Genomic DNA, 21,904 nt, shown 5'->3' with positions numbered 1-21,904 from the left:
AGTAACACAACTCGTCAATTGATCGAATAATATTTCCTGGAATGTAATGTTTCTCTGGGCGGGACTTTGTTCTAATGTAACCAGGCAACCGTTTGGACACATATAACTTTACGCTTTGAATATGACAATAATCTTACTTAATATACCACTGTGAAACGCAAATATTGTTATTTTCTGCGTTCTCCCGTTTTCTTATTTGTGTCACCTTATTATTGTTTGTTTGGAGCGAGGCGGAGTTGGCTTCGTCCCCTTTTTTGAATTTCGTGTTTTTTTCCCCCTGCCCTTTGAACGTACCATGGTGCCTTGCGTCAGTTTGTAACGAATCTGGTTCGACAGCACAGTTTAGGCGCCATTTACAAGTTAAGAGTTTTCAAGTAGGAGAGCGACTCGGAATGACACGGGCTACATTTTGTGGATTATATTAGCCGATTTTGGATTAACGAATACTTTTTCCGATTACGTGATTTGGGTCAGAAAGGAATACAGACCTTGTTTTTATCGTGGAAGGTATATTGAAACACTTAAGCTGAGAGTAAGTGAATGACTGGGTTCCGTCTATTTGCTGAAACGCATCAATTTAGCTCCCAACTAGACTTAACATTAACAACTTGATACGTTTCAACATTCGCTCAGATGGAAAACGTGAATAACAATACTTCGGTATGGAAAGCGAGGTGGTCAGTTTTTTGCCTTTTATTACATTTTACGCAAGACGTGCCTTGTTGTAGTCACACACGCCCCTGAATTTAACATAACTTTTCCGATTGTCTAAATTAACGTTAATGGTGCTAGGCTAAAGGTTAACCTGCAGAAATACCGCTGTCTGCTTTAAATCAACCACCTTAGCGTAAGGAAATATTATGTATGCAAATACCATATCAATTCGCCTCTTTCAACTGCGATACGGCTAACATTGAGTACAGTTTACTTTACTGTGTTTCGGTTACGTTACATATCCCAGACGAAGATACGTTTGATAGTTTCCATTATCATGCTGCATAATTTAACATCTGATAGTTAGCTACAGCTGCTAACTTCGTGTTAACATTAGCTAAGTCAGTGCATTAACGTGGCAAAGTTAACAGTACATGTGTTTACCCTGTGTTCGAGCAAGCATTACTAAAGTACCTATCTTGCTTACGCACATGTACTTATAATGTAAACGTTACAGTTACGTTGTTCTGGCGTTATATTCGTTGTTTGAATGTGCTTTCCAATTAGCTAGCGAGTTAGGTTGGCCCGTGTGCACCTCCGCCCCCCAACATAACAGTGGGTGGGGGGTAAATTCGATATTGGTGTCAGTTTAAGCTCCTCGTTTAATTTAGAACGTTGCGTCTTTACAACCAGGTAGTGAGCCAGTTCAGCTAAAGTAATAACCATACAACATAGACTAGGTTGTGCGTTGTGGGAAGAAAATGTAGCTATTTGCATATTAACAGGGGTTTCCTGTTAGCGTGTCGTTAACATTATTTTCCGTTTTTCCCATCATTGCAAGGGTCATTATTCGTCCTACTTTGTGACGCAGAAATCAAAAGCCTACCTTTGATGCAGAGGGGTACTGAAACGAATCTGTCACAGCCTAGGAAGTTATTACTTTGTAAAGTTTGCTGTTAGAATATCATCTAATGTGTCAGCCTGAGTGCGAGATACTAATATTATCAGGGTGAAATCCTTTTTTTAATCACTCTTTAGGTCACAAACGTAAACATGATTATTCAAGATGTGAGTAAAAGAGGGGGAGAGGAAAAAAATCAAGCTGTGGTCCAATTTAAAAAATATACCGACTAACAGTTAGATAGGGCGGCAGTGGGATCTGACTGTGGAAATGATTAAAGCCTGGTAGCTGCGTGTGACCGACTAAAAGTTGAGTTGGGAGATTGACAGGCACAAAAACCACTCATGGATAATGCTTTTTCACCAATGACCCCATCAGATTTCAAATCATGCCATCTAAGACGGCAAAGAGCTCAACTGCCTCCTCCAAGCCAAAAGGGAAAGGGTCGCAGCCCCGGGATGACTCCGAAGACGAGCTGGATGTACCCCCTCAACAAACCAAGTCCAATGGCCAAGAGGAGGCACCGCCGACAACTGGCAAGTAACAAAGGGTGTTTTGGTGTCTGTGAATCTAAATAAGTTGTGTTCACTCAATGGCGTTGCGTGTACTGCCGTTCTGCTAGTGGCCAATTGCCACAGCTGTGAAGCTTTTTTTCTTACTTAAATCTCAACACGTAGTTGTAATGGCAGATTTTTTTTATAATAAAGTGTCAGTCATCAATACTTGCCTTATGGTTTTTGAGATGATTTTAATATCGTCGAGTTTACTTCTTCCCCGGATCTTCTCAACAAACGAGGTAATTTATTTCGGGCAACGGAGGATTTTATGTTCTATATCAAAAGGATGTTTTACGTTTTTCTTATAACTTATAACTTGCAATTTGTCAAATAAATTGTATGCCAAGATTAAGATGCATAACGGAATGAAGTGGTGTGTGTATTCTGTAGAATCCGTTGAAATGGTTCACTGTGTCTGCACGCATTGCATTTAAAAACATCGACCCCTCAGCTTGTTTATGCTTATGTGAGCACAATAGATTTTGGACAGGTCGTTGTGGCTTGGTGTGATGGCAACATAATCGGTTTAACGTTATACATTGTTATTGAAAAAACAACTGTTCCCTCCCAGCGCTTGGCGTGCAGTTCAGCATGAGTGAAAATGTAACGTTGATGATAGAAATTTGGAATTGACTTATTTATTATCGACGAAATGAGTGTGGCGCATCTACGTTGTCGTAAGGACGCTTCTCGTGAGGAGCGTTTGTATTTTAACGTGGGTTTGTTCATAAGCGGCCATGGGCTTTTTTCTCTTTTGGGTTAGCTCTTGTTTTCAGAACAAAGAAAAAAGAACGCCTGTCAACTTTCTCGGTGGTGGTTGTTTGACTGCTGTTGTAACTTGCTGCCTGTGTTTTGTTTGTTTGTTTGTTTGTTTTTTCGCTCCTCTTCCCCTCCCCCACGCGCCACTGTCCCCCACCTGAAACGACAAGCACAGGGGAATAAAAGTTGTACTTTTTCTGTGCCACAGATCCGTCTCGGGGGGAAGCTGCCGAGGCGGCTGATAATCGAAGTTTGGAGGAGATTCTCGGTAGCATCCCTCCACCCCCGCCCCCAGCAATGACCAATGAACCGGGCGCTCCTCGCCTGATGATAACACATTTAGTTAATCGCAACTTTAAGTCTTACTCAGGAGAGCAGATTCTGGGGCCTTTTCACAAGGTACGACCAAACATGGTTACAAATGTCATCCCAGTGTGGGGAATACTTTGTTAATGTGTTGTGTTAAGCTCCCAGATTTACCATCATTTTAGTGTTTCTCAATTTTATTTTAATTGTCTAAATTGTCATAGTGCACAACTATACTGTCTGTGTACATGTTGCTCGGAAAGACATAACAAATACAAAATAATTGTTTTTACTACATTATAACATTTATTGAGTTAAGTAGGAAAAGTCACATTCCTCCATTTTGATTTAGTGAGTGTATCGTGCAAGGGGTAGTGATCTTGTGATGTGCTGACACATCCCATAAATTATGACTTTTGTTAAACATTGCCTTTTGATCTTTTTCTGATCCCCTCTTTGCACTGCCAATATAAGTGTATTTAAGTTAATTTTCACTACACCCTTTTGAAAAACAGTCATTATCACAAACTAACTATGCCTCAATTGTAATGTATAGCCTGCAGTGTTATGACATTTACAGTATTTACTTGTGGTTATAGTATATTTTTATGTAATTGATTTACCTGTTTTTCTTCTCTCTCCCACCTTTCTCTTAGCGCTTTTCCTGCATCATTGGTCCAAATGGGAGTGGGAAGTCCAATGTGATAGATTCAATGCTCTTTGTGTTTGGATACAGAGCTCAAAAAATCCGATCCAAAAAGCTCTCGGTGCTGATTCACAGCTCTGATCAACATAAGGATGTGCAAAGCTGTACTGTGGAAGTCCATTTTCAAAAGATTATTGATAAGGTATATATCTGTCACTCAGATATACATTACACTCACTCTGTATTCGTTTATGAGAGAACACAATACATATTGACAGGGGGGGTGGAAATCTATATTTCCTTGTAGATGCATGTTTGTATTTATTTATTATATAGTGTTACTTGATTGTGAGATAATATTGCCACACAATAATCATTCCTTTGACTAAAGCGAGACTCAAAGCAGTCAGGAAAGTTACAGCTCCCACCTACACATGTCAGTCAATTCACAAACAATTTGTAAACGTTCAATACAGTAACTAAGCTATATTTATTTGATGGTACTGTTGAATTTTAATAACATGGCTGTTAGTTATGAATTAAAGCATGTTTCTAAATTTGATTTGCCAGAGGGAGTGTTAGTTTTCTCTTGACACCCTTAACATTTCTAATTTTCTAAGCCTTTCTTTATGGTCGAGCAGTTCAGAATAAATTGAAATCAAATGACTAAACTGATGCTAGATTTGTATAAATTCTGTTGATTTTACAATCTCCAGTTTTTTTCAATTAGAATTATTTTTTAGGAAGTGATATGAGATCTTAGACTATTTGACCTTTTCTTTAAATGTATACATTTTCAGTCAAATAATCTATGCGTTTGCAGTGCGTCTATAATCTCATTGTTTCTTACTATTTTTAAAAATGTGTACATTTAACTGGATATAATACACTACACTGATGTGGTTTAACCTGTATCTGACCTAGATCTGTTTTGTGCTTTTCAAACAAGCCTTTTTGTTGATTGTTTTTAATATTGGGTGTTGTGGTCTAACCACTCTCTGTGGATTTGTCAGCATGAGGGGCATAATCATTTTATGAGTAGAGCTGTTTAGAGTTTCTCTTCAACTGTTCTGCACTAAGCTGCTCTATGTCTTCTGCCCCTCCCCCCCTCTGAGCCAGGAAGGAGATGACTACGAAGTCATCCCCAACAGCAAGTTCTATGTTTCCAGGACTGCCAACAAAGACAACTCCTCAGCCTATCATATCGGTGGCAAAAAAGCAACATTCAAAGAAGTGGGGGTTTTACTCCGAAGCCATGGCATTGACCTCGACCACAACAGATTCCTGATCCTACAGGTAATTGTGCATTTATGTTTCTTTTATTTGTTCTCTGCTGTTTTATTCTTTCTACAACCATCCCATTCTGTCAGAGATGTTCTGCTCTTCCTTCTTTGCCCATTTCACAGTCCTCTGAGTTGAATGTTTCATGGTTACCTTAAAGCCTGTCTGTGGGAATAACCTGTTGCACTGGAATTGAAAAAGAGAGGATGTGCTCTCTGAGTCCTTAGACTGCTATAGCAGCGCATCATGGTTTGAAACAATGTGGAAAAGGTGCGAACCATTATTTGCTGCTTTAGAATTTTAAGGAATACATTCAATGGTACCCATATATGGACCTGCTTGTGAGTGAACTCTGATTTTGTAGTGGGGGAAGCTTTTCATGGGGTTTGCCCTCCAGTGGGTACAGGTTGGACCTCCTTTCCCCTCCCTCTCCCATGTACCTGCCACGCTTTAGCAGCACGTAAATATTGGCGTGTGAGACTAGACCCCAACCCCAATATTGGCAGTGCTGCTTCAGTGTGGCCGGATCAAACACACTCCATCACCATGGCTTTAATATTGGTTCAACAGTTTTGTCTATTTTTTACCTCCACGGCAAATGTAAGGCATTCCTGTATCATTTAATTATTTTTCTTTTTAGATGTTTTTGATCATTTTATTTAGCATTGTGTTTCTTCCCTTCAGTTTGTATTCCAGGTGTAACCTACCCATTATTACTGATTAACCTGTGGCTTATAGGGTGATGCCATCACAGCAAAACAAAACGCCTGATTTAGTATTTGTTGTCCCAATTCTTACCTTTTTTTATTTTTATTATTTTTACAGCGTGGGTTGTAGCTTGATGTGAACACTTAGTGTCTACTATCCTCTGGTTCATGGTTAGGTTGATAACATTTGTCCTGCTTGACTTTTTTTTATTTTTTTGTGTGTGTGTCCATTCTGCCTGTCTTGGCTGTTAGATTTTCAGCTCTCTGTCTATGAAATGACTGCATCAGTATTGGAAAAGGCTTTAGCTTTTCTCCAAAGTCACTTTTCCAGGCCTCTGGCTAACGGGAAGCTGTCTATTCTGTTCACTCGTGAGAGCAGAGGATGACGTGGGAACTCCCCTACCTCTACTGGCTTCTCTTTTTCTTTCATACATAAGTTATATCCGAGCTGCCTTTTCCCCCTGCCTTTGTAGGATATATCATTTTGGAATAAGATGTTTCTATATTTGCAGATATATAGTTAACATCAAATGTTTAACGGAAGAATAACATGTCCAGACCCGTATGATACTCCTCAGCTGTCCTGATATTGGGGACAAGAAGTATACACTGCCACTGCAACTTAAGTGTGTAATGGGCAGTTACTATTGGTGGGGGGGATAATGGGTTCATAAGCATGTTCAAGGTAACGTTGTTTTATGTGATTGAATCAAATCGATTATTTTTTATCGAATTTGTTTTTAAATACTTGTCCTCTTTTTCAATAGTTTGAACTCTTTTTTTATAATTACATTTTTTTATCCCAGTGTAATATTTGTGTTCTCTAACTGTACAGGAATGTGTATATGCCATTGTGTGGGTGTAGCAGATTATTTTGAAGTATAGTCGTCTAAATTCAGCAGACCACTTCCTAACAGTCTAATCCAATATCATGTTGATTTATTATAAGCGTGTTTTATTCAGTCTCTTGGCTCCATGTTTAAATGAAGTTTGCATGGATCTTTTTCTCTGTGTTCTGGACTGTGTTTAGGGTGAGGTGGAGCAGATTGCCATGATGAAGCCCAAAGGTCAAACGGAGCATGACGAGGGCATGCTGGAGTACCTGGAGGACATCATCGGCTCCTGCCGCCTCAAGCAGCCCATCCTGACCCTGGCCCGCCGCATCGAGCTGCTCAATGAGCAGAGGGGAGAGAAGGTGACCCTCAAACACTATCTGCTCACACACTCATGAGATAACACACTGTACTTCCTGTGCCTGGACTTCATTTGCTGTGCCTTTTTTACAGTAGAGGTTTAAAGAGCATTTATTTTAATGTGCGTGAGTTTGAAAGCGTTTGATGGAAATACCAGGGATGCAAATAAATGTTTTCTAATAGTTATGTCCTGTGAAATATAAGATAACCTGGTCCCTGGCTTGGCAGAGTGCCCAAGTGTTTCACAAAAGACACACATTTGAACACGCATACACTGATGAAAGTTGTGCTATATTAGTATTTCAACATGTATATTTTCATTTTGTTTGTGTACTACACAAGTAAGACAATACTGTGGGAGATTAGAAACAAATGAAAGCTATTATAGCTCTTATCAAAATATTTATGTGGGATCAGAACGATGGACAGTTATTTTTCATGGTTCATTAAGTCTCTAATGCATATTTTTGTCCGTCTATAAATGTTAAGTTTTGTCACCTGATATTAAGTACAGCTTCATGATTTCTGTCCTAGCTTAACCGAGTGAAGCTGGTGGAAAAGGAGAAGAATGCTTTGGAGGGGGAGAAGAACAAAGCTGTGGAGTTCCTCACCCTGGAGAACGACATCTTCAAACACAAGAGTCAGCTCTGCCAGTATTATGTGTGAGTGCACCATGCAGCAACATGTTCTCTGGAAGACTAATTATGAAAGAAACAACCTCATTACATTTCAATGTAAACCCTGGCACAGGAATGGCATTTTTATCCTCTCACTTGAAACCCTCTCTGGTGTCAGCTGCCTGTTTCTTTGGTTTATGTGTATTACGTGTTTATCACTGTTTTTTCTCTGGATCTCTTTGCCATCAGCAATGATCTGCAGAAGCGTGTCGTGGATAAAGATCAGGAGAAGCAGAGGATCATGGAGGACACCAAGGAACTCACCGAGAAAAATGCAAAGATATCAGGGGAAATGGAGAAAATGAACCAGGAGCTCAAAAATGTAGAAAAGTAAGACATTCTGGTGCTTCCTCTTCTACCTCTCTATTAACCAGATACATGCTTTAAAGGTTGCCATCTATTTGACTCTTCCAATCATTTTGTGGTGGTTGTCAGTTTCTCTCTTTCCCTCAACTTTTTACTTTTTTTGCCTAAATTGTTTTGTTCCACAAATGGTCTTCAGGAAGTAAAGAAAAGTGTCATGCAAAAATATATTTAAAAATGGTAACAATTTGATGTTGTTCTAAATGACAGAAAAAGATGCGGCCATATATTATTCTTTAAAGTGATCTAAACTGTCTTTACTATGATAAGTTTAGTGTGTTCTATTGGGGATTTACCATATTTTTATTCATCATCATTCATATCATTTAAATGTTAGTATTTTAGGTCATTTATCCATGATTTATTTAAGTTAATTTGCTGTTCCTCCACCAGGAAACAAAACAAGCTCAACAAGTACATAGAGTCTCAGAAGGAGAAGTTCACCCAGCTGGACTTGCAGGACGTTGAAGTGCGTGAGAAAATTAAACACTCCAAGAGCAAGAACAAGAAACTACAGAAGCAGCTGGAAAAGGACAAAGAAAAGGTATGTTGCTCTTTAAAATGTTCCACTACATGCTGGGAAATGACTTCATTTAACTTGGTATCACCGTTTGATACTCTGCAATAGTGACTACTTCCCTTCACAATCACAGCGGGCAGGTTCACACTGCCGCATGACATGTCAGGAGAGCATAATTGGAGCCATTTCCTCACAACTTACAATGCTATCCATTAACAAATACATGGTTGTACCAAGTCAAGGCAAGCTAGGAGCAGCGGTATGACACTCAGTGTTACTCTGTTTATTTTGTACCGCGGCCAAGAAAGAAACATGGGCACTAAAAATACAATTTCCCGTTTCTTATAAAAAAAAACAAGGGGATGTTGTTTTGAAGCCTGGAGAAAAATACATCCATTTCAGCCCTTACAGAAACCTTAATGTACTGCAGCAGCATTTTAACTTATTGAGTTAAACTCACCAGAACAAACATTTCCATGTAGGTTCGGAGGGTTTTTATTCCTCACATTTTCCCCTTTTTCAGAGGCTCGTGTTTATCTGCACAGACAGAAAAGCGTACTGCTTATGTTTGTATTGTTCATTATTTGTTGTCTGCATTTCAGTATTTTAGGAGATATTAGCCTCAATGAATGTGGGATCTACAGTGATTCACTTCTTAAATGTTAATAATTTAATCATTCTGGATTATTGTGAAAATTAAGCATGATTTAAGTTTTAAAGATAATCAAAACTAGTGTAAAAATGTATCAGGCTGTGTAGTGTTTCAAACGAATGCCTGGCTAATGAGAGTTACAGTTTCCAAAGAAATGTAACTGATACCATTCTGCTTGGTAGCTACAGCGACACAAAGCAAGGGTTAAATACAGTGACGTCTTATTTACACAAAAAAGCATGAAAAGAAAAATGATTTTCTCTCAGTTGCAAAATTGTGTACAGGCCTTGCTTTACTCTTTCATACTTTTCCTCACCTTGGATTAAAGGAAACCTTTCGATTTCTTCTGCGTCATTTGTCATTATGCATTAAATAAACTCTTGAATAAATTGTAAATCAGATGTCATGGCAGGAGGGACGATGTGCCGTGAACCAGCCACTAGAGGGCTGTGAAGTAACACACATGGATTGTTGGTGTGTGCCTATGGACAGCCCTCTCCTGCTCTGCTTCACCATCAATGGTGTCCCCATTTCTTGGATTTTCTCTCGCACACTTACTGAACCTTCTTTCACATAAAGATAGAGAATTCTGTGGTAAACGTAGGTCTAGCTTGTCCCATCTCCCTCTCTGCTCTGAAACGGCTCCACCTACATGGCCGGGCTCTGGAAACATGTTGGGCAAAGGCAGGCCGGGCCCCGGGGAGCAGTGTTCTGCTGTGTGGTACTCAACTATGGCCAGGCTTGTGTAACACTCTTAGCAGCCACACTCACATTTCACCCGCAGTTAACCCTACAAAACACAGACTACACACGCACAGCTCTCCGCCTCGCCTTGTTTCAGCTCTGCCAAGCGGCTTGCTGTTGTGCCAGTCACAGCTCGGGCCGGCTCAGTCCTGAGTGTTTATAGTTGGTTACAGTTGGCCTGCTTCTGAATGTGTAGCACAGTTTTCTGTAACTGCCCCACAAAAAGCTTATTCAATCAATTAACTTTATAACTCTAGTCTCCCCAGTCTTCCCTGATCCCTTAATCTCATTATCTAATTTCAGACTCAAAGGGCTCTCCCTCTGCGGTCGGTTGGAATGTGTTTTGATGAGTTGTGTCCTCAGGCTGAACTCACACAGGTGTTGTAGCCGCTGTTGCTCAGACTCCAGAGTCCGACACATCTCATCAGTTTTTGTGTGTTGGCCTGTCTCCTCTTTCAGCTGGAGGAAGTGCGCGGTGTGCCTGCCAGCAGTGAAAAGGCCATCTCTGAGGCAACCGCCCACAAGGAGGAGATGGAGAAGCAGAAAGTGAAAGAGGAGAAAAAACTTGAGGAGGTGATGGAGAGTCTGAAGGAAGAGACCAGCGGCTTGCAGCAAGACAAAGAGGTGCGTGTTTAAGTCCTGGTGTTAGTTTGTTGCATGCTTTGTTTCACTTTAGATAGTAACCTGCATTATTTCTGTTAACTGTATTTCTCTTCCAACCTGACATCTCCTCTTCCTGTTCTCCAGACCAAAGAGAAGGAGCTGATGGGGCTCAGCAAGGCTGTGAATGAGACCCGGTCTCGCATGGACCTGGCTCAGTCGGAGCTTGACATCTACCTGAGCCGCCACAACACGGCGGTGACTCAGCTCAACACGGCCAAGCAGACTCTTCAGACGACCTCTGACACGCTGCGGGAGCGCCGGGCCGCCATCAAGGACCTGGAGGTCAAAATACCTCAGAACGAGCAGGAGCTCAAGAAGGTAAAACCAACAGTGTTATTTTAGTTTGGCTTTTTCTTTAGGCGGCAAAACCCAGCCATACTATTCCTGTTGACTATTCCTGCCAGACAAATGGCGCCATTTGTTTAAGCTTTTCTTTGAACGGCTTCTCTCTTCTCTTGCCTGCAGGACGAGGCAGCGCTGGAGCAGCTGATGAAGACGGATAACGAGACCAGGGAAGTGGTGAGGGAAATGAGGCAGAAGGTGGACGAAGCCAAGAGCTCTCTGACCTCCAACCGCAGTCGAGGAAGGGTTCTGGATGCCCTCATGCAGCAGAAGAAGAGTGGCAGGATCCCTGGCATCTTTGGAAGACTGGTAAAAAACAAAACAATATCACAAATGAATTCCAGGCTATCGTGGCGACAGTATAATGTTTGGTATCGAGGTATTGTGTGCTCAGAAAATCCTCATTTCATTCTAGCATTGGATGTGGTCTCATGATTTATCTGTGTGCCTGTAGGGAGACCTCGGAGCCATAGAGGAGAAGTACGATGTGGCGATTTCCTCTAGTTGTGGCGCCCTGGACAATATCGTGGTGGATACCATTGATACAGCCCAGAAATGTGTGATGTTCCTTAAAGAGCAGAACATCGGGTTTGCAACCTTCATCGGTCTCGACAAGGTAAAGATCATTCCATCTGGAGACCATCAGGAGTAATACTGACTCTGTTAGTCGATCAGTTTTCAGGTTCTCTGATTAAACACGTCATCTCCTCACACCTCCTCATCTCCTCCGCCCAGATGAAGGTGTGGGAGAGAAACATGGCTCCCATCCGCACTCCTGAGGACAGCCCTCGTCTCTTTGACATGGTGCGTGTGAAAGAGGAGAGCTTGCGCCCAGCTTTCTACTTCGCCTTGAGGGACACCCTGGTGGCCCAGGACATGGAGCAGGCCACCAGGATGGCCTTCCAGAAAGACAAGCGCTGGAGAGTGGTCACCCTGAAGGGACAGATCATCGAGATGGCCGGTGGGTGGCACACTTCTTCTGGCATATTCTGCTTTTGGTTCCCTTTTATTTTGTAGCTTGCTTGTTCTGGTTCTCATTGAAAATTATACATACTTGTTTTTCTTTATTTTGCTAAATCTCCCTGTGGTGTGTGTGCTTCACAGGAACCATGACCGGAGGAGGAAGAGTGTTGAAGGGCAGGATGGGCTCCTCTCTGGGGACTGAAGTCTCTCAGGAGGAGGTGAGTTCCTCCCACATGTTCCAAAGTGATGCCTGTTGGCTGCTACTTTCACTGACACTTTTTCAAGACAGGAAACATTTTAAATAAATTGGTTTGGATTTAATTATAATAACAAGAAACATTTTTGCGGCAATTATTTGAATTCTAACTTCCGGATAGTGACTGCTGTTATAACTGGCGGTCTACAGTTGTACTTCATGGCGTCTTTGTAAACTTTTTGTACCAAGGCATGCTCACATTTAACTCAGTTCTTCTGCTACACAAGATGCAATACGAGAACTCAAAAGGCAGATTTTATTTATTATGATCAGTTGATTTAAATTATATTCATCTTTTACTTACATTGAACTACATTTTAGTACAAGTGATACTTTTAGTAAGTCTATTCCACAGTTCATACTGTCAGTCTTCCTGACTCTAAACCAGAGCTGCAGAGGCAAAGTTTAGGAGATTAAATACACAGAGCTGTGATATGATTCACTCTCAAAGAATTCTCCCAGCTCCCAAGTGGGTGAAGCAAGTTTTATAAATAAATCCGTATTGAAGATTTACTCTTAAGGATGTTTCCTAGAAGTCCTAGATACCGGATGAAGATTGACCCTGTGGTCTTAATGAAAGTGTTGACATTTTTTCTGCAGCTTGACCGGATGGAGAGCAAGCTGACGGAGAAGGTGTCAAAGCTGCAGAGCTGCCAGGAGAAGCGGCTGCAGCTGGAGGAGAGCGTGCAGCGGCTGCGGACACTGCTCAGAGATATGAAGAACACTCTGGAGAAATACTCCAACAGCATGACCGTACGGCACATACACTTCTTCTGTTCTTTCCCCGTCCCTCCCATCTGATGTTTCTGTGGTCCGGATAAAGCCCTACGATTAATAGCTAATCATTAAATGTTAAAGTATATTGACTTGTTGCTCTTGGCACACCTTAGTGACATATTTCCTTCTCTCCTTCCTTCAGAGTCTAGCTGATCAGGAAACTCACCTGAAAATTCAGATGAAGGAACTGGAGGCCAATGTGCTGGCTGCTGCCCCAGACAAGGCCAAACAGAAACAGCTGGAGAAGAGCCTGGATGCCTTCAAGAAAGGTGGAGCTCTTTAAATATTCCGTCTAGATGTTATTAAGTGACTGTTTACTTCATGCTAGTCTGAGTTGTAATTTGAGGTAAAGATGTCCCTCCTAGTAATGAAATGGTGTCCACATGCTCATATTGAATAGTGTTTTTCAGTTCTAATATCTGAATCAGTCCACATGTTTGCATGCCGGTGATATTCATGAACATGTTATTACGGTTTATTCCTCTGAGTAGTTTATCAGACATTTCATGTTGAAATAATACCCTCCTCTGTTCTGCCCCTGTTCTTCTCCTTCAGACTTTGACGCAGCATCCAGTAGGGCCGGGAAGGTGGAGACCGAGGTGAAGCGCCTCCACACTCTGATCGTAGACATCAATAGCCACAAGCTGAAGGCTCAGCAGGACAAGCTGGACAAGATCAACAAGGAGCTGGACGACTGCTCCTCCATCATAACCAAGGCTAAGGTTGCCATAAAGACAGCCGACCGGTGAGGAGATCCCGGGTCTCAGTTACACGCTGGCATGGTTCACACACTCATTCTTTCCAGGTCCAATGGATCTACTGAATTCTGTGGAACTCCCCTGGTGGCAGCAAGGAAGTCACTCTAGTGTTGTGCTTAATATTTATTCATTATTGAATGGTGTATTATCAGTAGCATTCGCTCACAGGAGCACTCCCTGACTCCTCTCCTCTTACGGTGGTATTTGGTTTCTTCTTTAGGTATAAATGTTGTGGCTGTAACTCAAATAGGCATCTAGTCGTCAGCATCTGAAGCTGGAACTCAAAGAGTGATGGTGTGGTCAAAAGGAGAGGCTGATGCCTGCGAGATGAAACCAAAGCCGAGACGTTAGGGCTTCCTGTGTAAACGCTCTTCTCCCTTCATGTATTCAGACTCGCAGAGAGGAAATGGCTGCAGATGTTTCCCTTTGAACAAACATTGCCGTCGTATCAATAAGTGTCCCTGAACCACCCCGGTACAGATGTGTCATCCAGTTGCAGTACTGTTCTGACACAAGTTCTGTAAAATAGTCTGAATTTTTGGCATTGTCTTGAAACCGTAGTATTTTATCCCTAGCCCTTTTTTTTGTTGTCATTATTATTATACGTTTCTCACAGAACATTATAACCACTCCCTGTCTGACGGAGGCTAATATCTGCTCCCTGTGCTCTCCCCTCTGCAGCAACCTGAAGAAGTGTGAGGAAGGTGTGAGCCGCGTGCAGGTGGAGCTGGAGGAAAACGAGAAGTCCATGGTGGAGCTCACCGAACGACTGAAGAAACTGGAGGACGAGGCCGGGGACGTCATGAAGGCCTGTCAGGAGGCGGAGGTGAGAACCCCTCATTCCTGATCCAAGAGACATCCAGGACAGCAGTCCGTCCTCAAGCTGCTCTCTTTACAGTGCAGGATACTAATGTGTCTTGTAATTTGAAAATCTACTAAATGAAGTGAAGAATAATTGATCTCATCAAAGGTCCACAATCCCTTTTTGAGTTTGACATTAAGTAAAGTGAGTAGTTCAAGCTGCTGCTGTGCTGTGATCTCTTGTGCTTATTTGGCCCTAGCTGTGTGACATCATCACATACGATTGAACGTTGAGTTAGCACTGAAATAAGTCCCGTTGTCCCCTCTGTCCTGAAGGCCGCGCTCCCCGAGGTGCAGGAGCAGTATCAGGCGGTGGTGAAGGAAATCAAGGTGCTGCAGCAGCAGGAGCACGCCATGCAGGAGGAGTCGCTGAGTGTGCGGCTGCGCATCGAGCAGATCGACACCACCATCACCGAACACAACAACAAGATCAAACACTGGCAGAAAGAGGTGGGGGCTGCAAGCTGCCTGTTATGTGTGTATCTCTGCTCAACAGGAGGTCATTATAACTTCAGACTCTCCAGAGTTATTGCTGAGAGCTGAGCTCACCATGTTAATGAAGACTGGTCCGGTGGGGGAACTAACAAAGATATAATTCACTCGTGATGTTTTAAGTGATCTACACGGGGCTCTGCTTTTATATTGCACTGTTATCAGTCGTTAACTCCTACTGATATCCACTCAAATCAAGGTTGGGATTTAGGTATTTGTTTTATTCATTGTGTTTTTGGAAGACCTATTAATCTTGTTGATTCTTCTTCAAGGCCACAAAGCTGTCCCTTCATACCTTCGAGGGCCAGCCAGCAGAGGAGCTCCCTGTTCTCTCCTCTGCCGAACTTGAACAAATCTCCAATCCCAACGTCATTATCAACAAGATGATCACGCTGGAGACCAAGTGTGCTCAGATGAAGCCTAACCTCGGGGCCATCGCGGAGTATCAGAAAAAGGTATGAACACACTGACAGCTTCCTGTCTCACCCCGGCAGAGGTTCACATGTCAGGGTAACAGGGGCTCTGCGCCCTCTTCAAAAATGTAGATGTTCCCTGTAAAATGTTAAAGTGATGCCAGAAAACAGTATTTCTGTTCGTCAAAAACAGTATAATTACTCCAAAAATATGAAATTGTGTCAAATAGAGCGTCAGACGGCAGAGACAGCTCCGAGATAAATTGAGTTGTGAATGAAAGCAATTTATTGAGTTTAATGCTAACTTACCAAAGTTGAAGTGAGATGTGGAGGGGATCATTCTGAAGTCCTGTGTAGTAAATGTATTAACAGAGGAGATGCTGCGGCTTTTTCAGGAGGAGCTGTACCTGCAGCGCGTGGCTCAGCTGGACGAGATCACCACGGAGAGGGATCAGTTCAAGCGCGGCTTCGAGGACCTGCGAAAACAGCGCCTCAATGAGTTCATGACCGGATTCAACATGATCACCAACAAGCTGAAGGAGAACTACCAGATGCTCACACTGGGGGGCGACGCAGAGCTGGAGCTCGTCGACAGCCTGGACCCCTTCTCTGAGGGAATCATGTTCAGGTGAGAGACGAGGACCAACGCACGGACAGAAGACCAAAGTCCCGTTCCGCTGATTACTTTTCTACACACAAATGTTGACCTTTTGTTTCTCCCCACAGTGTGCGTCCTCCAAAGAAGAGCTGGAAGAAGATCTTTAACTTGTCGGGAGGAGAGAAGACCCTCAGCTCCTTGGCGCTGGTGTTCGCTCTGCACCACTACAAACCCACTCCGCTCTACTTCATGGACGAGATCGATGCTGCTCTCGATTTCAAGAACGTCTCCATCGTGGCCTGCTACATTTATGTGAGTATGGATGGACTGTTCAGGTGAAATATGCAAGTCAGGCGGCTCTTTCATAGGACAGTCAAATGTAATTAAAAATCTTAGCCCGGTCATTCAGAACCTTTAATCAGTGCTGCAGTGTAACTGGGTTGATGGAGGTGCAGAGAAAAGGGCCTGTTTTTAGGAGCTTAAACACAACACCGTTAACTATCAGACTCCATCATTTTTGGAGGCTTTTAAATAACATTCACTTCCGTCTTCAGGGTACGGTCTGACCGCTGCCGTTCTATGCTCTATAGCGGTCTCAATTCCTCTTCATTTCAATAACTCCTTCTCTTTTCTGTGGTGTCCGTGCAGGAGCAAACAAAGAACGCTCAGTTCATCATCATCTCCCTGAGGAACAACATGTTTGAGATCGCTGACCGTCTCATCGGCATCTACAAGACTCACAACACCACCAAGAGCGTGGGAATCAACCCCAAGACCATCGTGTTCAAGGAGCACGATGCAGTCACCGCTTAAACCTCTCAGCTGTCCTTCTTTACCCACCCTGTAAATATGTTACATCTTTTTACCGTCACAACAAAATGCTGCTATTCTTTTTACTATTTTTAATTCGTATTAATCAAACCAATAAATGTTTCCAGGTAAATCGCAGACACACAGAGTATATTTCAATCAAGTTGTGTTTAAAGTGTCTTTGACGTTGTCACTGAAAGGATATTTGTAACTTGTACACAAATAGTTTTTGTGATGAAAATGTAATAAAATCTTTTGACATGCTATATTCCTAAAATGTTGTACTTTACCTTAATTACTCTAGTGATAAAACAAACTGTCAGCTTAATTATTCAAAATCATTTGTGCAAGACCAGCACAGCCATGTCTGAGGTCGTGATGGTCGGACACCATAGATAGATTTCACATGACGGAGACTAATGTGGCATGCGTGTGTGAATGCGCTCACTGCGTCACTAATTGACTTCCCCCCCCCCATCTTACACCGGCACATGGACGGACTCAGTAAATTATAAATACACAAAAATATATATATATATAAATTCAAACTTTTATTGTTTTAAAAATACAATAACCAAAAAGTTAAGGAAAAAGTCCAGGTTTGGAAAACACCTGACATGAACCAAAATGTTTGTAACATACAGTAACAAAACATGAGAATATGATATTTAGGAATGCAGCATGGCATACTGATATCTGACTGATGCTCCCTGGTGTTTCAGTAAGGATCGGTCTGGTCAGATCTGCCTGAGCAAAAAACCGTAACATTTGTTTGATGCAAAATTGCACCTGTAAAGCTTTAACAAAGGCTACAATAGTTTTGATACAATACATATATCTTTAGTCAAAGAAGAGGGTGGAGCGATTGGTCCTGATGAAATTACAATCCAGCACAAAGGCTATTAGGTGGGGCAAGGTAAGAGCGTGATGGTTAAAGGCACTCGTGATCTCAAGTCCACTGTGTGTTCCCAATCAGCGGGCTCTGCAGTCCGGATACAGCTCCGTCCCTGTGAACCGTCTGGTGTAAGGAGATATATGTGCAGCTGTACTGAGGTCCGGAGTTCTGACACCGGGAGAGCTGCTGAGATGTCCCAATACTTCCGTTCCTTTATGCCAAGCTTCATGTTAAAAATGTTTGATTAGTGTTGGGTATGATGAATGCCTAATAGCGAGGCAGTTTGAACCTTAGCTAGAAAAACACACCCCAAAGAGGAGCCTGACACTTACACAATTCAATCCATACAAAGATTTAAAAGGTCACACTTTGAACTTTGAAGAAGTTGATCTGAAATAGGCGAGTCGTAACTCAGGATTTTCCCCAGGTCTGCATAAGACAACGGGGAATCTTGAAGGTCGTTAAATGGGGTTAAGGTCATGTGTTATATTTAAATGAATATGTATATACTCAATGATTATTTTTGTAGTATCAATTTTCCCTGCTTTGAGTTTACTGATTGCCTTTGTCGGGAGAAAAGCTGATGTTTGAAAGGTTTTTCAGTTGGATTACTACACAGGATTGGCAAGTGAGAGTCTGTGTTTTTCATTGGGATGTCAGAGTCTTGAATAAGGCAGTGAGTTGCTGGCAGGCCTCATTGCCCACAGAGGAGAGTTGAGAGCTCCATCTCTCCACAGCAGCCTCCATCACTGTGTACACCGATCCCGCCGAGTCCCATACAGATGTGATTAGTTCACTGCTCAGTCCGTGGACCAACTGACTGAACTGGGAGAGAAGCGAGAATCCGAGCGACGCCCCTCCCACCGGGTTAACCCACAGCGCCGCCAGCAGCAGCAGCAGCCCCAGCAGCACCACAGAAGAAGCCGTCTGCAGCTCACACCACAAGTTCTGCCCGTGGAGCTCGGGCTGATCCCCACCAGCTTCAGATTCCAGGCTGGCCTCCACGCCGCCACATCTGGCGCAGCAGCACACCTTCGGGACGGGAGCTTCCTCGAGGCTCCCGATAGTCACGGCGGGCCAGTTCTGCTGAAGGTGCTCTGCTGCTCTCGGGGTGACGGAGAGGTTTATCGCCAAGGGCAGAGGGATTTTGATGAACTCCTCCACCCTCCCTCTGAACAGATGCACCTGCTCCAGGAAGACCAGCGGGGAGGCCTCCTCCTCTACAGATGAACCCACAGACACCAGGTCCAGCTGTTCCTCCTGCAGGAAACAAGGCAGTTAGTGCTGCTTTGATTTGTTCAACATGTGCTCACTGGTTCCCTTTGGCCACGATAATTATGTGATCACTCAGTGAAAATGTGATATTGGAGCAGCCTGTTTTCACAACAACTCGCCCGTATCAATATTTCATTTTATACATAGTGATATTTTCAACACCTAAGTGGAAATTACGACACAGAAACTCAGGTTTCTCTGAGGCGACTGAAACTAAACCAGCATGGATGCCTCACATCAGCCGAAATCGGTCACTGGAAAGAGCTAAATCAAAATGAAATCGATAAAGCAGCAGTTATCCCTGAAACCCACCTGCAGCTCTTTCACTTTGAGGATGAGCGGGTCGTAGGTGCGCGACACCTCTGCAGCAGCTTTATCCAGGGCCTCCAGGTAGGCCTGTCTCTTCCTGGCCAGCACCAGCTCCAGCGTCTGAAAATACTCATTGACCTCCTGGCGGTCCTGCCTCACCAGACCCTCACAGCGAGCCTTCTCCTGCTCCAGTTGCTCCCCCAGCTCACACACCTGACAGAGGAGAGTGCGGATTTTTACTCCAACATGCATTTACATTAAGATGTCCATTCCCCGTATTGAGAGGATTCCCCACCTGTGCCCATCTCTGCTCAGAGAGTCTGGCTAGCAGTAAAGATGGCGTCTCTTTTTCTCTGATGAAAGCCGCCTGCAGGTCGTCTATGGGATGGCCCTGGTGCTGCCCGACAGTCAGACACAGCCCACAGATCAGCTGCCGGTCCTGGATGCAGTACATGTTCAGAGGTTGTCTGTGGTGCTCCTCACAGAAGGGGTGTCGTGGCGAGCTGTCGCTCTGGTACTAAAACAGCAGAGGAGCAAACAGACATGTTAGACAAACTGAAGCAGCATAGTTTCGAAACCAATAAGAGGATTTAATTATTCGAGGTAGCCAAAGGGTAATAGTTGTGCTTCTCTCCTACTTTTTCAATGATGGCCCGCAGTGACACATTGGTGGGCAGAGCTTCTACACCCATCGGTGGCAGCTCCACCACGCCACGGCAGTTGGGGCATTTTAGTGGGAGTCGGAGCGGCCGCCAGATGGAATAGTTGGCTGTCACCTGGAGCAAGTTGTCCAGGCAGCTCTTACAAAAGGTGTGTGAGCACGGCAGGACTCGGGGGTCAGAGAACAGAGAGTAGCACACGGAGCACGTCAGGTCCTCCTCTAGGTTGTCCATGGTGGAAATTAGACGCCGGCTCAGGGGAAGGTAAGGGGAGAAGATCTGGCAGCCAGGACAGCAGGATGGAGGAAAAGCTACGGGCCGCACCTGTTTAGCAAAACGTGAATGTAACCAAGTGAAGAATTAGAAAAATGGGATCAAATGTGATTGAGTCAAAGAAAAAATGTAAATATGTTGATAAACAAATATTGTTGTGTTTTATTTTTCAAGCAACAGTTAAAGTTTCAGCTGCTTAAATGATTCAATGTTTGAACTGTATAAACACCCATCGTCGTCTCCAGTACTTCAGTGTGTGACTGAGTGCACCAGTATCATACATTCAGAGGCCGCTTATCGGTAACTAATAAATAATAAAACAGCTCTGCCATCAATTTGACAAACATCATAATGTTAAGTTTTGAAACTGTAAAAGTGTTTACACTTGTTTATTACTGATATTATACAGGTGTGCCTCACCTAGTAGCCTACAGTGACCACTAAGTAAATTGTAAACAAAACTCATAAGACCATTAGGCTAATAAAAGAACTTTTAACAGTACGGGATGCCTCATAAAAAGGAAACTCGTACAGAAAAACAGCCCCCGGTCGCTATTCGAGGATTGTGTGTATCCTCTTGTTACAACTGGCACCACAGTGACAATAGGAGGCCTTCTGCCAGCACACACCCAGTCTCCCCCCCACACACACACACAGTTCAGTTGTGTAACTGACCCCACAAAGCTGATCCATTTTTAGAGTCATTCTGCAGCCGAGTTAGCAACCAAGTTCAAACAGGTGTCCTGCTGCAGCCCGATCACTAATTCAAATATTTTTACGATATAAACTTTTGTGATGACTGCATTATCTTTACACTACCATACACGAATGTGTATTTTCAACAATTCTGCGAAGTTAATCGGACATGTGAAGTTTACAGTTAACCGCATAGTTGTCACAGAAAAAGAAGCACATAAATCCGTGTGTGGGTTCATGGAGCATCAATCAAAAGAGAACAGACCATGAATCCGCATTGTTGATTTGTTATCAAAACATTGTCCTACAATGACGTTAACGTAGCACTCTCAAATGCTAATCGCTTCGTTAGCCACATAAAAGTTGAGACTAGTCTCACCATTAGTCTTTATCATGTAGTAGTGTTAGGGTTGGTGACAAGGTAGACAGAACATTTTGAGCGTTAGATCTTAACTCACCGTCAGCTTGGAGCAAAAATTTCTGTCCAAAATAAAGCTCTCATTTCCTGTTCCTTCTCATGCCGCCTTCAAATGCGTAATGTAAAACGCGTTTTTTTATAAATTTGTTTTCCAGACTTTTTTTTAATTTTAAATCAGCTTTTCCCGAAAATAAAATGCAAATATATTTCACTCTTGTTATGTTTTTGCCAATTCTCTATTACTGCAAGCACGAAACGAACAATGGCACAAAAAACCATGTAGATGTAACAACTCCGCTCCCGTCATAACAGCGACCCTTCCGACGGTCCTGAATGCATCAGTTTCGTTTCACGTACGCATGCGGTTAAACGGTTTTCCTGGCCAATCAGGCCCCGCTTTTCCTCGATTTGAATTTCAAGCTAAATTTTGCTATCAGCAGCATTTTAAAAAGTGTAAAATGGTATTATTCACAGCTTCACAACAGA

General features: G+C 43.0%; 2 protein-coding genes across 5 annotated transcripts; one reads left to right on the top strand and one right to left on the bottom strand.

Annotated features, from left to right (window-relative positions):
• Nucleotides 1-351: 351 nt before the first annotated feature.
• On the top strand, nt 352-17,158 carry smc4 (structural maintenance of chromosomes 4). 3 transcript variants are annotated; one of them, XM_063907016.1, is made up of 24 exons: nt 352-532; nt 1,934-2,091; nt 3,080-3,270; nt 3,834-4,025; nt 4,943-5,119; nt 6,842-7,006; nt 7,539-7,666; nt 7,871-8,011; nt 8,438-8,588; nt 10,420-10,584; nt 10,708-10,941; nt 11,089-11,274; nt 11,420-11,581; nt 11,701-11,926; nt 12,070-12,146; nt 12,785-12,937; nt 13,104-13,230; nt 13,517-13,706; nt 14,401-14,545; nt 14,857-15,030; nt 15,345-15,527; nt 15,881-16,113; nt 16,212-16,395; nt 16,732-17,158. In XM_063907016.1, exons 2-24 carry the CDS (start codon nt 1,944-1,946, stop codon nt 16,894-16,896), a joined length of 3,897 nt encoding a protein of 1,298 aa, XP_063763086.1. In that variant the 5' UTR covers nt 352-532; nt 1,934-1,943; the 3' UTR covers nt 16,897-17,158. The 3 variants fall into 3 exon arrangements, with proteins under 3 accessions (XP_063763086.1, XP_063763087.1, XP_063763088.1); XM_063907017.1 differs by having other exon boundaries at nt 359-507; XM_063907018.1 differs by lacking the exons at nt 352-532; nt 1,934-2,091 and adding an exon at nt 2,167-2,351.
• Nucleotides 17,159-17,431: 273 nt separating this feature from the next.
• Nucleotides 17,432-21,703, bottom strand: trim59 (tripartite motif containing 59). 2 transcript variants are annotated; one of them, XM_063906839.1, is made up of 5 exons: nt 21,380-21,703; nt 20,011-20,355; nt 19,668-19,889; nt 19,376-19,585; nt 17,432-19,048 (listed from the first exon to the last, which is right to left on the bottom strand). In XM_063906839.1, exons 1-5 carry the CDS (start codon nt 21,380-21,382, stop codon nt 18,434-18,436), a joined length of 1,395 nt encoding a protein of 464 aa, XP_063762909.1. In that variant the 5' UTR covers nt 21,383-21,703; the 3' UTR covers nt 17,432-18,433. The 2 variants fall into 2 exon arrangements, with proteins under 2 accessions (XP_063762909.1, XP_063762910.1); XM_063906840.1 differs by having other exon boundaries at nt 21,459-21,703.
• Between the last annotated feature and the right edge of the window lie 201 nt (nt 21,704-21,904).

Source organism: Eleginops maclovinus, chromosome 18 (assembly GCF_036324505.1).
Source record: "Eleginops maclovinus isolate JMC-PN-2008 ecotype Puerto Natales chromosome 18, JC_Emac_rtc_rv5, whole genome shotgun sequence".
NCBI lineage: Eukaryota > Metazoa > Chordata > Actinopteri > Perciformes > Eleginopidae > Eleginops > Eleginops maclovinus.
This window is presented reverse-complemented; position numbering and strand designations above follow the sequence as displayed.